The sequence below is a fragment of the Cotesia typhae genome, unplaced genomic scaffold (assembly GCF_013202065.1).
Source record: "Cotesia typhae breed Kobodo isofemale line unplaced genomic scaffold, CoteBio_Ctyphae contig_65, whole genome shotgun sequence".
NCBI lineage: Eukaryota > Metazoa > Arthropoda > Insecta > Hymenoptera > Braconidae > Cotesia > Cotesia typhae.
The window spans coordinates 2,730,625-2,746,852 of record NW_027423762.1 but is presented as its reverse complement, the minus strand read 5'-3'; the positions used below and the strand labels follow the sequence as shown (position 1 = coordinate 2,746,852).

The 16,228-nt window shown below is 29.1% G+C and overlaps 2 protein-coding genes across 3 annotated transcripts; one reads left to right on the top strand and one right to left on the bottom strand.

The window, feature by feature from the left end:
- Positions 1–309: 309 nt before the first annotated feature.
- On the bottom strand, positions 310–11,469 carry LOC141532678 (uncharacterized). The gene is made up of 6 exons (XM_074251125.1): positions 11,101–11,469; positions 7,974–8,005; positions 5,096–7,137; positions 2,244–2,730; positions 2,181–2,197; positions 310–2,145 (listed from the first exon to the last, which is right to left on the bottom strand). Exons 1-6 carry the CDS (start codon positions 11,349–11,351, stop codon positions 1,441–1,443), a joined length of 3,534 nt encoding a protein of 1,177 aa, XP_074107226.1. The 5' UTR covers positions 11,352–11,469; the 3' UTR covers positions 310–1,440.
- Positions 11,470–11,919: 450 nt separating this feature from the next.
- On the top strand, positions 11,920–15,912 carry LOC141532487 (uncharacterized). Of its 2 annotated transcripts, none has more exons than XM_074250840.1 (3): positions 11,920–12,060; positions 13,828–14,448; positions 14,545–15,912. In XM_074250840.1, the coding sequence occupies exons 2-3, from the start codon at positions 13,838–13,840 to the stop codon at positions 14,903–14,905; spliced, it is 972 nt and encodes a 323-aa protein (XP_074106941.1). In that variant the 5' UTR covers positions 11,920–12,060; positions 13,828–13,837; the 3' UTR covers positions 14,906–15,912. The 2 variants fall into 2 exon arrangements, with proteins under 2 accessions (XP_074106941.1, XP_074106942.1); XM_074250841.1 differs by lacking the exon at positions 11,920–12,060 and adding an exon at positions 12,076–12,189.
- Positions 15,913–16,228: the final 316 nt, after the last annotated feature.

Sequence of the window (16,228 nt, the reverse complement as noted above, 5' to 3'; positions counted from 1 at the left end):
TTTAAAACAATTTTTTTTTAGAAAAAATTTTATTTTAAAAATAACCATGTAAATAATTTTAATTGTAAATTAAAAATTTTCTGATGTAGTCGAAATAACTGATAAAAAATTACCCTGATAGTTAAATTTTATAAAATTTAAGTTAGAAAAAATATGATTTGTTTTGAGAAAAAAAAATGATATAATTTTTATAAATTTATGTTGCGATAAATCGAAACTATTTATAAAGGGTTAAATTAATGTGATGATTTTTACATATATATGAGCTAAAACTACCTTTAAATAATTTAAGTACGTTGTTTTGTGAGAAAAAAAATGAGGTGAATCATTAAACTAAATTCCAGTTTTTACGAAATTAAGTAAAAAGTATTGAGGTCGTCAGACTTTTGTATACATTTTTTATTTAAACAATCAAAGCAGTTAGTAGCTCATGCTCTGGCAAATACAAATAGAAGAAAGCACGAGCCTTTTTTTCTCATTTTAAATTGTAACCAATCCACTAGCTTGTAAGAAATTTAATATATATTCAAAATGAAATTACCCAACTATATAATTAAAAAAAAAAAATAAGAAACTTATTGGGGTTTTTTTCTTAATGTTAAATTAAATATAATGATAATTGAATTAATAGTATTAAGCGATCTGTTGTTGATATCACTACTGCGGTAAAGAATAACATACCTCAAAAATTATATTTATTTATTTATAAATTATAATTGTTTAGTTCCATAAACAATAATTAAATCCATAAAAATATTCATAATTTTTTTTGAAAAATTACAACTTTTTTTCTTTTAACGTTTATCAAAAGTAGAGTAATTAAAAAATAATTTTTTTTGAAAAATGAAAAAAAAATTTTTTTTATCGAAATTTTTTTGTACATAAAATAAAAACAAAATATTAGAAATAATTGACATTTTTAAAGATATAAGCTCATCTCGATGTTACACTCATCGAGACCTTTAATTTGAATATCCACATCAATTTTTCATATATTTTATATATATTATATATATGTATATATGAAAAATATATGAAAATGTATGTGGGTACTCAAATGAAAGCTCTTGAAATATACGGCTCTCATTCCAAAATACAGTACTCCAAGTGACCTAAACTCAAAAATCTTTTTTTCTACGAATATCTTTGTATAATTCAAATTTTCTATCTATTTATGATACAACTTTTTTTTGAAAGTAAAATTTTAATCAATCTAAGAAATGTCAATAACTGTGTTTTAGAATGAGACAGCCATATGAGTTTTTCGAAAAATATAAATTTTTTTTTAAAAACCAAACAATGTAGAAGTCAACAAATTGTTCTATTATTTTTACTACTATTACAATTTTATCAAAAAAAAAAAAAATTATTAATTTACTATCAAATAGTCTAGGACTAAAATAATAGCAAATTATAAATTTAAATATTAACAGGAAAATTTTATAATCCAGCATAATCGTGAACACCAACAATCGACTCTGAAGAAACTTCCATTTGATTTTCAACCGATTTAAAATGAAAACTTTCAACTTTCAGTACCCGAATTTCATCAACTGAATTTTCAGCAGCGGTACTTTCAGATGTTCTACTCCAACAACTCTCTGAACTTTTCCAGCTCTCGCTACCGAATGATCGTGAATTTTCCAGGAAAGTTCTTTCGTATTCATAATTCATCTTGGTTTCATTTTCTTCCTCATTTTTGTTCCCAAAGACTTTTATCTCTCTTGATTTTTTAACTCGAAACAAAGACCTAAACTTTCGGCTGGTTCTCAATCGATTGTTATCACAACCAACATTCGGTAATTTAAGTTTCTTCGTGGCTCTGGTTACTAATTTTTCCCTTATTTCAAATGTCGGCGTATTTTCATCCCGACATTCCGGTGGCTTAACAACCGTAAAAGGAATAAATGGTGTCAATTGAATTGTTGATGACGTTGATTGAGAATTTTTCAATCTACTTCTTATCAATAGAGTTTTCTCTTCTTTGTATAACTTTTTCCACAATTTATTATCATAATCATAATAATAATGATTATTATCATTATTGTCATTATTGTAAGTATTCAATTTCGGTCTCATTAAAATGTAAGTTTTTTCGTTCGTTTTGTCCTGGATAATTCGAATTAAATTTTTTACCCTCGACAATTTTTCATTGGAATTAAATTCAATAAAGAATTCACCCCACGTATTGAATGTTCTGCCTCGGTTTCGGGGTCCATCAAAATTTAATCTTCTTATTTTACTGGTTTTTAATTTTCTGAACGATCTACGAGACAATTTATCAAGATAATTATTGTCGTAGTTGTTATTATTTATTTGAGCGAGTGTATTTGAGTTTTTACAGCCCGAATAATGAGGAATATCATAATTATCATCATTATTAGAGCAAGTGCTTGGGGAATTTGCGGAGAACCTCGGGAATAATGGATGAGAAAATTCAGGCACCAGATGCGATCTTAAAGCGGTTATTTTATCACCAATAATTGTACCAAATGACGCCACGTGATTACTGAACCCACTGATAACCGAAAGTGCTCCGGATATAAATTTATCTAGACCCATTCCTTCACTCTCGTTCTCATTCTCGAAGCCGCTCGCTGATGAATCCCGGGAAAAAGGGTTCTCGTATTTACTTCCATCACTTGTTACGGTAAATTCTTCCTTTTTCTCATCTACAAAGTAATTTTTCTTCTTTCTTAAATAAACACTTGTACTTTTTGAGGAGACTAATTAGCAGGACACAACGGGGTACGATTTTTTTTTTACACATACAGTAAAAAAAATTTTCGGAAGTAAAATTAAAAATAAACTTTAATAGCAAATTTAACTGCAAAAAACACCATGTGGCCATACTCGATATGAAAAGGCAAATTTCTTTATTTTAGCACATAAGGTAAAGTAGGGGAGAAGGGGGTCAATTAAACTAAAAAAAGTTTAGTAATTTTTTACTATTCGAATTAAAACTAAATAGTAATTTTTTTTTTTCTTGGAATGGAAGTTTATTATGTCTACTATCATTATTAAAACATAAAGTAGTCAATAAACAACGTGAATTTTTAAAAATTATTAATTTATCCAAACGCGTCGAATGGTTCAACTGACCCCCGCTCGGAGGCAATTGAACCAATAATATTTAAAACTTAAACCCGAACTTTTAATCAATAATATATTAATTGTTACTTGTTAATATTACTGTAGCACCATTTTAATGCACAGATATTGTAATACGTAAATTAAAAATAATTTTCATAATTAATTCAAAAATTGAAATATTATTAAACAATTTGTAACCAGTCAAAAAAAAAAAAAGTTTACATTCCTAAAAATACAAAAATCTTAATTTTTCAAAATTTATTAATCGCAATGATTTCAAATTTTGATCATATCCGAGTTTAACATATTAGAATTTAATTCTGAGCATGAAGCGTTTTTTCAATTTTTTCGATTTTTTAATTCGAATGGTTCAATTGACCCCTTCTACCCTACGCAGTACTTGAACAATTATCAAAATTGTTGTAATACAAAATCCGTATATTTATTATGAGTAATATGCGCATGTTATAATTATTTAATGATACACAGAAAGAAAAAAAGTCTTGAGTCAAGCGTAAATTTTTTTTAATCAAGAAAATCTTAAAGAAGACTGAAAATTTTTTGACTAAAGTTAAAATTTCTTGAACAAAGTTAAATTTTTTTAAGCTAAGAAAATTTCTTCTTGCTCCAAAATAACTTCGATCTTCCTTATAATTTTCTTGAATCAAAAAAATTTTTTTTTCTGTGTACAGTAATTGATTTCTGTAAGTTTTTTCAATTATCAATCAAAAAAATTTAATTTTTGTGAACTTGAAAAAAAATTAACTTGAATCAAGTAAGTAATATTAAAAAATTTAATTTTCTTGATTTGAGTAGACAAATTTTTAAACTAACAAATTTTTCTTGTTTTAATATAAGTAAATTTTACTTAATTCAAGAATTTTTCTTCTTGATTGAAGACAATGAAACTTTTTAAAATTATTTTGTTGGTTCAAGAATTTTTCTCTTGATTCAAGTTAATTTTTGTTTCGTAAAAAAAATTTTTAACCGTAAACCGAACAATCAGTAAAAAAAAACAAAAAAAACGGTATATCATTTTAAGTAAAAAAAAAAAAAAAAATTAGGAAAACGGTCGACCCTAAAGGCTATCCCTGAAACTTCCCGCTAATTCTATTCTCAAAATTACACTTATTACGTTTTTGAGCTCTTCGAGCTTAAAAATATAATTGAGCTCTCCGAGCTCAAAAGTCTTATAGAGCTTTAATAAAAAATTTAATTAAAAATTGTTTCTATTTTCATGAAAATTACTAATTTGAACTAATAATTACATCTTTGTATATTAAAAGTAGGGTCAAATACGATTTACTTTGAAACCTGTTCTACTACTAGGGATTTTACTTTAGTAATAGTTAAAATTTTTGACACTACCTTTAGCACATTCATAAAATTTATAACTAGAAGGAAATTCTACATTAAATAGTGAAAATTGTAGCTTATTTCATGAGCTATAACATGCACTTTACATAATTGCGGTACAAGAAGATATGCTAAAATTATTTGAAGGCTATTTTATGAAAGTAATTATTTTTGATATTTTTTCAAATTTTAAAAGTTCTAAAAAAAATAGAAAAATTGATTAAAAGAAAAAGTAAAATAAGGTAAATTAGAGCTAATTTGAGTTTTATTGATATCCGTCAAGAATTACGACCGTAATTGTGCTAAAAAGATGGGTTCTATCACATATGTGTAAACTCTTGACAGTAAAAAATTTTGTGTAAAATAATTAACATTTTTGTGTGTAAATTTAATATTTATTGTGTTAAATTAACACAAAAATTTTTTACTGTGTATGCAACAACAGATTTCTAAAGAAATCTACCTAAAATTAGAAAACAATTTAAAATAAGTTTCAAATAAAAATGAGATGATTAAAAAAAAAATTATTTTACTTAAAAAATTATTAAAAATAAAATTTTCTTGAAGAAATAATAGAAAATTTTCTACCGCGCAAGTTGCCTAGAATTCCAATCATCTTAGGTTATTAAAGAAAAATAAAGGGAATAAAATCCAACCCCATTGTGTCCCGTTCTCCCTTGTACAATAAAAATAAAATACCTAATTTCATTCTTACATCCATTATTATATTTACAAATAAAAAAAAAAACGTACAATAATTTATATAAATAAAAATATTAAAAATCTTACGATTATTTTTGTTTGATGGATCGCAAGACCCGACAGCTGAGCTCAATTGAAGAAGTAATTTATCTTGAAACTCTTGTCGTGCTATTTTTATTTTATTATCATTATTATTTTTATTATTACTACAACTACTACTAGTCTTCAACTGAAAGCTGGAGTCCAAACTTTCCTCAATTTTTCCGCAATTATCTTCCGTTTCATCAATCAAATTTACCTTCCCATCAACAACTTCGTTCTCTTCTCCATTCTCTTTTTCACCCCCATTCTCTTCTTTCACCTCAAAGTCGACATTTTTCTTAAACCTGCCCTCAATTTCTGTCCCTTCGCTTGGACCTGCTTCGCTTAGTTTTATTTGGAGTTTTTTTTTGTCCTCGCTATCGTCATCGGTCAATTTATCACAGGTGCATTGGTCATCGTCATCCTCATCATCCTTACAATCATTACCACTACCACCATTATCAGTATTCTTATCATAAGAAGTAGATTTATCGCACCCGCAATCGTCATCGCTGAACCGTTTTTCCGATCCATCTTTGACCGTAGTCGGCAGCTTCCTATAAGTAGTCTCCGGACTTCCAACATGCCGAATATTGAGTCTCCTCGGATTTTTCTTGTCAAAACAAAATGGATCCGGCGATTCGCGAGATGGCTGCCGTCCGCTTTGGTTGTAGCTGTGGTTAAAGTTCCCGAAGCTAGATGGCGACAGGGTTCCTGGATAGGCATGCCAAATAGTTCCTCTAGAATCCTGACAGGTCATTCCAGTTTGTCTCAAGGTCGGAGGCAAGCAAGCGCACCTGCGCCTCTCAATTTCAGCTTCTACTAATGCAATCTTGTCCTCAATGTTCCTCAGTCTAGTTTCTGCAATCACGCGTTGGGATGAATAGGTCGCGAAATTTAAATTGACTCGTTGCTTGCATTCCTTTTGCCTCAAAGTCGCCAGCAGAGTCCTGAGTTCCTGATCAGATTTAAGCCCCAATATTATAGGATCCAACCCCAGGCAGGTTTCTGCACCTGCGGCCTGATTTTCGGTGATTCTGTGATTGATAATCGTCTCCAGCAGATTTTTCAGGACGTTTACCTTGAGTTGGACAGTGGTCAGCAAGGGAATGATGTTTGCCGGAGGATTCGCTGCCATGTGGAGGTTTATCAGGGCGTTTATTTGCTGAGCGTTTCGCGTTTCTGTCAGCAGTTGCTCCTGGGTTAGAGTATTGATGGTTTTCCGGGCGCGTTCGACAGTTTCTTCGGTGGAATTCCTGATATTGGACCCAGGAACTCTTCTGAGGATGAGGCGCGTTGCTGCGCAGGAAATTACACCAGGAATGGACAGCAACTGGGAGGCCAAAGCCTGGAGGCTGATTGACGCTGGACAATTTGGTTTGTTGCAAATGGCGTCGCTGGTCGGTTCGCACCGATGCTCACCAGGTAAGTCAGTTCTCTTGGGGTAGCAATCACAGGTCGGAAATGAAGCTTCCTTGCAGAAAGTACTTGGATTTGGGTCGTAGCAATTTGAAGGGCGACAAAATGGGGCTGGATAAGGAAGAGGACAGGGGAAGGGAATGTAAGGAGGTGTGGGGGCTGGGGAACAGCAGAACTGAGAGCCACAGACTCCTGAGCGAGTGTTTGGGCAGTTTGGGGGGCTTTGAGTGGGTAGTTGCACCACGGGGTTGCTCGGGAGGATGAAAATTGGAGACGGCTGGGTCGGGATGTAAGAACGGAGGTCGACGCCTGGTGGTCCCTGGGGTGAAGAAGAGTTGTAGATTGGCCCGATGTTCGGGACAATTGGATTCATTGCGCTTTGATTGGGGTATGGGTAACCTTGTGGGGCTGCCATGGGCGTCATTGGGAACTGCACTGCGCCAAATGAGTAGGGATCTTGGTACGGTGTGTTGGTTGGGTAGGTTCCTGGTGATTAAAAGTATTGTTTTAAATTGGATTATTGTAATGGGATTTTGGATTCTAGTAAGGAGACTGATCTTATGGGGGATTGAATTAGTGAAAAAAATTTTGGATTGTTAGTGGATGTATTTATTTTATTTTGGAGATATTTATTAAATAAATAACTATTTTTTAGTACATATGTTTCATTTTATTGAGCAGTGATCAAACCTCCTTTAATTACAAAATGCCAAAATTTATTTGAATATTAAGATTAATTAGAAATTTGGGCAATGTAAAGATGAAAAGGTGAATTTTTAATGCGTTACTAATGCCACAAGGGCGCATCTTCAATATCTACGTTCTTTTGGCCTTGCAGAGCCAAAAGGGCGTATAAAAAAATTTTTTCACTCCACACGGAAAGAACAAAATAACATTGTATATCATCCCAGATTATACTCAGTGATATTTGGATTATACTCATTATAATCTGGATTATACTAGCTACTATCCGGATTTTTTTTCATTCAGTATAATCTAGGATAATATGCAGTGTAATCTTGTTCTTACCATGCAACTGACCTAAAAATGTTCATAACATTTAGATCTATAAGAAAAGTGAATAAAAAAATTTTTTTTGTATCCGCCCTTTTGGCTCTAAAACAAAAAAATTCTAAAGCCAAAAGGGCGTATCTTTTTTTTTAAATAATAATAATTAATTATTAGCCTTAAAAAAAAAAAAAAGAAATTTATAACACTGGTAAAAATAATGACTCTTCTACTACTCATTTTATTTGAAGAGAATATGTATTTGATTAAAGAAGAAACTAAAATATCAATTTAGCTAGGCACTACTCCAATGCCGTCTCCATTATCATTATCTTTGCTTCTGAAACTGAAAAATACTCTAAATATATATTGCTTGTAAATCTAAACTTTGAAAAAATACTTTAATCTGAGATGATTTTTTAATTTGTACAATTTAACATATTTCATTACACTTATCAGTGAAAACATGATTATTGGGTCAATAGAAATGAAAATTTTATAGTTGAGTCAAATACATTTTTCGTCAAATAGAATGTTACTGTTGTTTTTTTTTTGTTTTTTTTTTTTTATTTAAACCTATATTTATTTTAAATAAATTGAGTTGAAAAGTCATTATTTTTACCGGTGTTATAATTTTTTTTTTACATCTAATAGTTAGTTATGAATAAAAAAAAATGATACGCCCTTTTGGCTTTAAAATTTTTTTGTCTTAGAGTCAAATATTAGGCGTATAAAAAAAATTTTTTTTATTAACTTTTGTTACAGATTTAAATGTCATAAACATTTTTAAATTGGTTGGAGGAAAAAAATTTTTTTTATGCGCCCTTTTGGCATTAGTAACGCGATATTATCAATCGATAGTAAATACGTATGAAAGATTTTTAAAAATCTGATGTAAAGTTTTTGTGAAGTTAATTATTAAAAATCGGACTTATAACATGTAGTTCATCGTGCTATTTTAGCTGTTTGATAATATTTTTATGAGCATAATAAGTCGTGCACATTTGGATTTTCCAAACTTTTCATTTTCATTTTCTGAAAAAAGCTTACTGAGAAAAATTGAATTTTGGAAAATAATTTTTCACCAAAGCTCGAGGTCAAGATAAAAATAGAAAGCCGAAGGTATTTTTCTTACTTTTAAAATTGTTCGAAAAAGTCTTGATGACCTAGAACAAGAAATGATTAATGGTTGTTGTTTATTGGGGTTGTTTGTGCCTTATAATTTTTTTTTAATATAAAAATCTTCATAAAAACAATGATTAATTAAAAAATAAGGTATTTTTTTAATGTTTTGTGACCCGAAAAGATGAATAATAAATAGTTCTTTTTTTATGTGTTCGTACGATCGATAATGAAACGCGTATGTAAAGTTATAAAACTTGTAAGCTCATTTTTTATTCAAATTACCGGAATGATTTCCCACTAAATAATAGAGATTGCATGATCAGGAAATCATATATTTTTTTGACACACGAAATCCATTAGTGACAATAAATAACAGAAGCGCATACGAATTATTTATAATGCAGGAAAAAAATTTTAGGGACTGTTTAATGAATAAATGAATCGATTTTAAAAATTCAGGGCGATTTAATTTAAATTACCGTGTTTTTTCTTTTCTCTTTTAGTTAAGGTAAAACGCATATTTTTAACAAACAAATACTAGAGTAAAAAACTTGAGCAGTTTAAAAAAATAAAACCTTTTAGAGTATGGTTTTATGTATTTACCGAATTCATTTTTTATAAGTTAATAATTTTTATTTTTTCAGAAAAAAAATTCAAGTTTTTCATGATCCAGTCATTATTAAATAAATTTTTTCATAGCTTTATCAATTGAGAGTTCAAAGAATTTTTCTCAAGTTTTTCAATAAAAAAAATCTTTGTATGAATAGAACTGTCAAAGCCACTTTGCGCTCTAATTAAAAGATCAAAAAATCGAATGTAAAGCTTAAAAACAAAAAAAAAAATAATTGAACTATTAAATAAATTTTTCGCTTTCTTATTCTTCTTTTTTTTTGTAGAATAATTTTAAAATGAATTTTAATTAATACGTAAAAAAATTTCCGGAAATTTTTTCTTTCATTTCTAATAAAATTGAAGCCAGTGAGAACAATTGTTTAGATGTGAGACTCCTATTGCAGTGTATTTATAAGTCTACATAATCTAGTAAATTATAAAAAACAAGCTTTTAATTTCATGTTTCATTTAAAAAAAAAATTTTTTTTTCTTTTAATTTTTATAGATCAATTTTTAGAGTACCATACTATTTTTTTTGAGTAAATAAAATTGAACAAATTAAAAAAAGTATGTCATGATATGATTTAATCATTTTTTTTGAATTTTGGGATAATTTATAAATTTTGTAGTTCGGTCAATTAGATCTCAGAATTAGAGACAATGTAATCATTTTTCAATATTTGAAAAAATTTTTTTTCATATTTTGCGTCGAAAATTGAAAAATAAAACAAAAAAAATACCATCAACATGTTAATTTTTCAAAATATTGGGTGTGGGGTAATCTTAAAAACTACCCCAGTAAGTTCTTTAAAAAAAATTTTTTTTTTCAAAAATTAACAAAATGGCGGTCTCAGGATATTTTATTATAGATTTTCGGGAAAAAATCAACAGCTAATTGGTCATAAAAAATCGAAATTTTTGAAAAAAAAAATCCTTCGATCAGGCCCAAGATTATCTATTTATAAAACTAAGTTTTTCATCCGATTGATTCTAGATGAATCTCCAAGGACCTTTTTTTTGGAATGGGGTCAACCCAAACAGCTATAACTTTGGGAATTATAAATTTTATTTTTCAAATTTTCGTGACTTTAAGTCAAAACATTGTGTAATAATGCCATATTATTACTTTTGTAAAAAAACAAGATTTAATGGCAAAAAAAATTACTGAAAATTCTAATTTTTTCATGTCTCTGACTACCCCTAACCCTTAAGTCAAGAGAATAATTTCTTGAGTTAAGAAATTATTATTGGTCTAAGAAAATTTTTTTGTTTCAAGAATTTATTCTCTTGACTCAAGAAAATCATTTTCTTCAAAATGATATTCTTGGTTCAAGATTTTGGTTCTTGAGTCAAGTTAATTTTTTTATCAGCGCATACTCGGAAAGAATAAGATGACACTGGATGTCATCCCAGATTATACTTAGTGAAAAAAAATTTCAGATAGTAGCTAGTATAATCCAGATGACAATGAGTATAATCCAGATATCACCCAGTATAATACAGATTATAATGAGTATAATCCAGATATCACCCAGTATAATCTGGATTATACTAGTTACTATCTGAAAATTTTTTTCACCACATTTATCACAGAGTATGATCTGGAATAATATCTATTTAATAATTTACCTTTTATTACTCTGTAAAAAGTCAAAATCAGAGAAGAATAAATTTTGGCATTTTTATTATTGACATAACGATAACTAAAAAGTGAAATAAAAAAAATTACCCTGTTGATTCATAGCGAAGCCTCTCTCGAACGGCGAAACTTGTACCGGTTGATTATAGGGGTGATTTTGTTGCCGCGGAAATTGTCCCTGGAGAATTTGTTGCTGTTGCGGTTGTTGTTGCTGCTGTTGTTGCTGTTGCTGCTGATGATGTTGAACAAAATTGTTTTGACTTGTGTCCGCTAGAACATTGCTAACATTGGGATACGTTCCAGCAATTTGCGGCATTGAATTTGCGTGATACTGCAACCAACCTGCGATTTAGATAGGGATATTATTGACAACCTCGAGCATACATAAACACATTAGTGTATGAATCCAACGCGCCGTTAAGTAAATACATTTATCGCTGCGGCTCATTTCCTCTTCTCCCGACTATTATGGAACTTTATAAATTTACTCAGCTTTAAATGATACAATTTTTTTTTTGCTTTTTTATTTTCAGATAAATTACTACACGGAAAATTTTAATTTTTAATTTTAGTTGCCCAAACTTTCAAACAAAATAAAAAGTGAACATCTAACTAAACCAGTTCTAGATTTTGTTTGGTTACTATTAATAAAGTTCCAGATAACTTCATATCGTATCATTTTATTTTATATATATATATATATATATATATATATATATATATATATATATATATATATATATATATATATATATATATATAATATTATTTTTAACCAACACAGATAAGGAACTCTACAATACATAAACTCGTTTGTGACGTAATAGCGTAACAGCAGTAAGAAGTTGATTAACTGGAATGAAAGGACGGGACAGTGTAACCGTGTAACAGTGGGTGATATTCATACGTACATATATTTCGTATATATACATTTATATAGAAGTATATTTATCATCTCAGTAGACTGTAGTGAGTTTAAATTGCCAGACGTCGACTAGAGGTTTCGGTGAAGTTAAGTTGTAAAGGTAGTTAACGTAAAATACAACTGATGTAAATTATTATTCATAATTTATTTTCCGAGATATGATTTATGTGTTTCTGTTGTATCTGCGTCCATTAAATCGGTGGTAGTTACTATTAGTTATTTTCGTCAAGTAAATTTCATTTACGAGTATATTATGAATAATTAATAATATTCAGCTTGCGTTAAAAGCTATTTTCATAACATCAAATTTTTCATAATGATACTGCCATTCTAATATGTCGTATCCCACAAAATTTTACAAATTGTTTTTTGTTAAAAAATAAAATTATAACAATGTTATGCAATGACACTGAAGTTGACAGATGTAAAAATTTTTTTTAGATATTTATAGCAATTAAATTACTATACAAAAAATTAAATTAATAAAAATTACAAGTGAAAATTTTTAGAAGCATTTTTTTTTATTGTAATTGATTTATTAAAAAAATTTTTTATATTAACAGCTGACTGCTAACTTCAGTATTATATTTTGCAAATCATATTCAAAATTTAAAGGTCCATTAGTTTAATAATTATTTTTAAATAAATATTTTCATCCATTGAATCCCGATTAATCATTGTTCAAATTTTGAAGAAAAAAAGTTTCTTGAATCAAGATTGTTTTTCTATCAGTAAGTGTTCAAGTACTGGATACTTTGCTTTAATTTTTTTTTCTTCATACCTCGGTCGAAAGTACGTACTTTCCTCTCTAATGGCAGGAAAGAAAGTTTAACATTAACTCCCTGTGAGAAGTACACGCGCGTCCTCTGTAACGGCGGGAGGAAAGAATTTCTCATGCGTAATTACACTTGTAATTAGGGACTGTTTATTCCGTCACTATAGCAAATTCTTAACCGCTGTAATTTCTATTGCTACCTCTAACCTTAAAAATATTTATCAATGTTGTTTTGTCATCTGTTAAATAAGAAAAATTTCTGAAAATAATGTTCCTACCAGTAAACTATCATCAGAATACTCATCTAAAAATTTTAATTTGAATAATCAAGTTATGAATTATCAAAACTGTATACTCAGTGGAGATATAATTTTTAACTGCTCAAATATCAAGTTTGAAAACTGTGTATTTTATGGAAGGATTATTAATAATTGCGATCATTCAAGAGAAAATTGAAACGATAAAAAAAAAATGCAATAAGAGTTTTTCGCTTATAATATGTTTTGTTTGATAAATTTTATAATAACTAATATAGTTTGTTAAACTAATGAAAATAAATACATCTTTGAAAAAATGAAATTAATTTATTTTTAAAAAATATGACCAGACTTGACTCTTCGAATGTATTTGATGCCTGCCCCCACGACCAGCAGCACTCGCTTCGCTCGTGCCGCAAATGGGGCAGGCATCAAGACATACTTATCTGCACTTGGAGTTAAAAAAAGGAAAATTGATAACGTACTTTCGACCGGCTATGAAGAAAAATCGTATACACTACACAGGCCAAAAGTTGAAATCTCGGTCCTGCGCGTCATGGTGCCCTCGGCTTCGCCTCGGGCATCATGACGCGCAGGGCCGAAAATTCAACTTTCGGCCCTAGTAGTGTAATATACTATTTCAGTATATAAGCTTATAAAAGTTGCTTCTTAAATGAGGGTATGCTCATGAAAGTTGATTTTCCTGAGATGATAGGAATTATCTAAACAATAGAAATGATGTTTATTTAGTTATTTAATGTTGTGAAAAATATAATTAAAAAAAAAAATACTTGAGAAATTATGAAAGAACTAATAAGAGTAAATATTGTTCCAGCTAAAAAAAAATGGATAATAAAGTCAGCATTGAATTAGTAGAAGAAATAATCCCCGAAATAGTCCACAATCGTTGTTTTTGCGATCCGGGATCTCGCGAATTCATTGAATTGGATTCGGTATCAATTGATAAAGTTTCAGAGCCATCGTCGGAAGTAAACGACGAAGGTGATAAAAAATATGAATTACTGCGTGGTAAAATAGTGATAAAATTCTCTTCAGAGCCAAAAACATTTTTCGTGATAATAAAATTGCTCAGCAAGCAAGCAGCCGAGGATGATGAGGACTATAAATATTTTGCAAATGAAGAAATGTTTTATAACAAGATGACATTGGAATACAAACTGGATATTTATCCCAAGTTGTATGTTGCTGACATGGGTCGATATGGCCGTCCAATCATAGTTATAGAAGATCTTGAGGCTGTTTCCGGATATAGACACGTTCATTCTAAATTGGATGAGGATCACTTGAGGATGTGTTTGAAGGCGATTGCGAGGTTTCATGGCCGTGGCCTCAGGCTCAAATACGATAAATTCAATACGTTCAGAGAGTTCTATGCCAAGTTGCTTCATACAAACAACATTCCAGATTACAGTTTACACGTCAACTTCACCAACAAGTAATCATTTTACTCAATTGTTATTGTTATTATAATTACACTACAATACAATATAATAGAAATTATCGATAACTATTCCCGATATTTTTGTTCCAGAGTGACGCAATATTTAGATCACCATCCGAACGTGAATAGAAAAATATTAAAATTATTTAACGATCCTGTCGCTGAGTTTAAACAGGAGGCTCTAAATAAAGACACTGAATTTTTAACTATTTGTAATGGAAATGTCGACTTGAATAATTTATTATTCCGGTATGAGAATAACAAGCCAACGGATGTTAAAATCATAAACTGGGGGTCCATGAGGTACTCTTCGCCGGTGATCGATTGGCAAATTATCAACTTCAGTCAAATTGGAGAAAATATTTCGAACATTGACATTCAAAGACTGCTTTGTGATTACTTAACTGCACTTACCGAAGAATCTCCTGGGATAATTGATAATGTCAAATAGTTATTTTCAATTCACTCGGTATTATTTATTTTTGACGGTCGTTTTAATGTTGACTGACATTTGATGGGGATTTTTATTTTTAATTAAAGTTCTCATGTTTTTCTGAGCAATTTTTGATGGATTGTTTAGTTTATTTTTTTATAAAAATTTTTCAAAATTAAATAGTTTTATAATAATAATTATTGTTATTAATTGGAAAAAATGAATTGTTTTAAACTTATTAAAAAAAGAAATGCGAATTATAATGTAAGTGATCAGTTACTTTATTTTCTTTGTAAAAATTTTTTAACAAGTTTGACAATTTTTAGGATTATTTAGTAAATGAATTATATTACACGGAAAGAAAATTATCGGTACTTTTCCCATTTTTAATATTTAACTTTTAATGTTTAATGTCATTGCAAATTAACCATTGATATTTTTAAAGATATAAGCTCACCCCGACATTACACTCATTGAGACCTTTCATTTGAGTACCCACATCAATTTTTCATATACTTATATATATGATATATATGTATATATGAAAAATATATCAAAATGCATGTGAGTACTCAAATGAAAGCTCTTGATGAATGTAACATCGGGCTGAGTTTACATCTTTAAAAACGTCAATATTTAAGAAAGTACAGTGCAATTTTTACAATATATAAGATACATGATTAAGAAATCACCTTGTATCTCGTGAAATATTGACATTTTTTAAGATATAAGCTCATCCCGACATTACACTCATTAAGACCTTTCATTTGAGTACCCATATCAATTTTTTATATATTTATATATGGGTCATTCCATGCCAAATCGACAAATTTATTACCTGACCTCTTTCGATTTCGCTAAAAATTTTCTATCTTTTTCTACCCCCCAAAAGACATTTTTCAGAATTTTTAAAAATTTTTTTTCCAAACTCAAAAAAAGTTACGAATTTTCGAAAAAAACCGCTCTTTTTTTTTGAAAATGCTAGAACTTTTTCAAAAATTGACCGTTTGGGAACTTTTTTTTTTCAAAATTTTTGTTTTTAAATGTAGTTTTTGAAAAAAATATGAAAAAATTTTCAGAATCCCAGATATATGAAATATTTTAGTTTTTTTGAAAAAACCCGTGATTTTCTCAAAGTTGGACCATTTTTTTTTTTTTTTTTTTTTTTTTCTAAAAAAACTTCAACTAATTCCGCAGTGATCCCCGCATATTTCAGGATGTGATCGCTATTGCTTCTAATTTTTTTTATTATTTAAAAAAAAAGTTTTTTTACAATTTAGTTTATTTTTTTTTAACTTTTCGGCCAAATTTTTTTAGCTTACTCGTGAAACTTCAGAAGTT

Bases quoted from the DNA above. Each gene is read 5' to 3' on its own strand.
- LOC141532678 (XM_074251125.1), bottom strand. From the start codon at position 11,351: ATGCCGCAAATTGCTGGAACGTATCCCAATGTTAGCAATGTTCTAGCG. The intron at 8,006-11,100 runs GTTATCGTTATG...AGTATTTTTCAG, and splicing joins TTTTTTTATTTCACTTTTTA to TTTCAGAAGCAAAGATAATG. The intron at 7,138-7,973 runs GCATTGGAGTAG...TTTAATCACCAG, and splicing joins AGATAATGATAATGGAGACG to GAACCTACCCAACCAACACA.
- LOC141532487 (XM_074250840.1), top strand. From the start codon at position 13,838: ATGGATAATAAAGTCAGCATTGAATTAGTAGAAGAAATAATCCCCGAA. The intron at 14,449-14,544 runs GTAATCATTTTA...TTTTTGTTCCAG, and splicing joins CACGTCAACTTCACCAACAA to AGTGACGCAATATTTAGATC.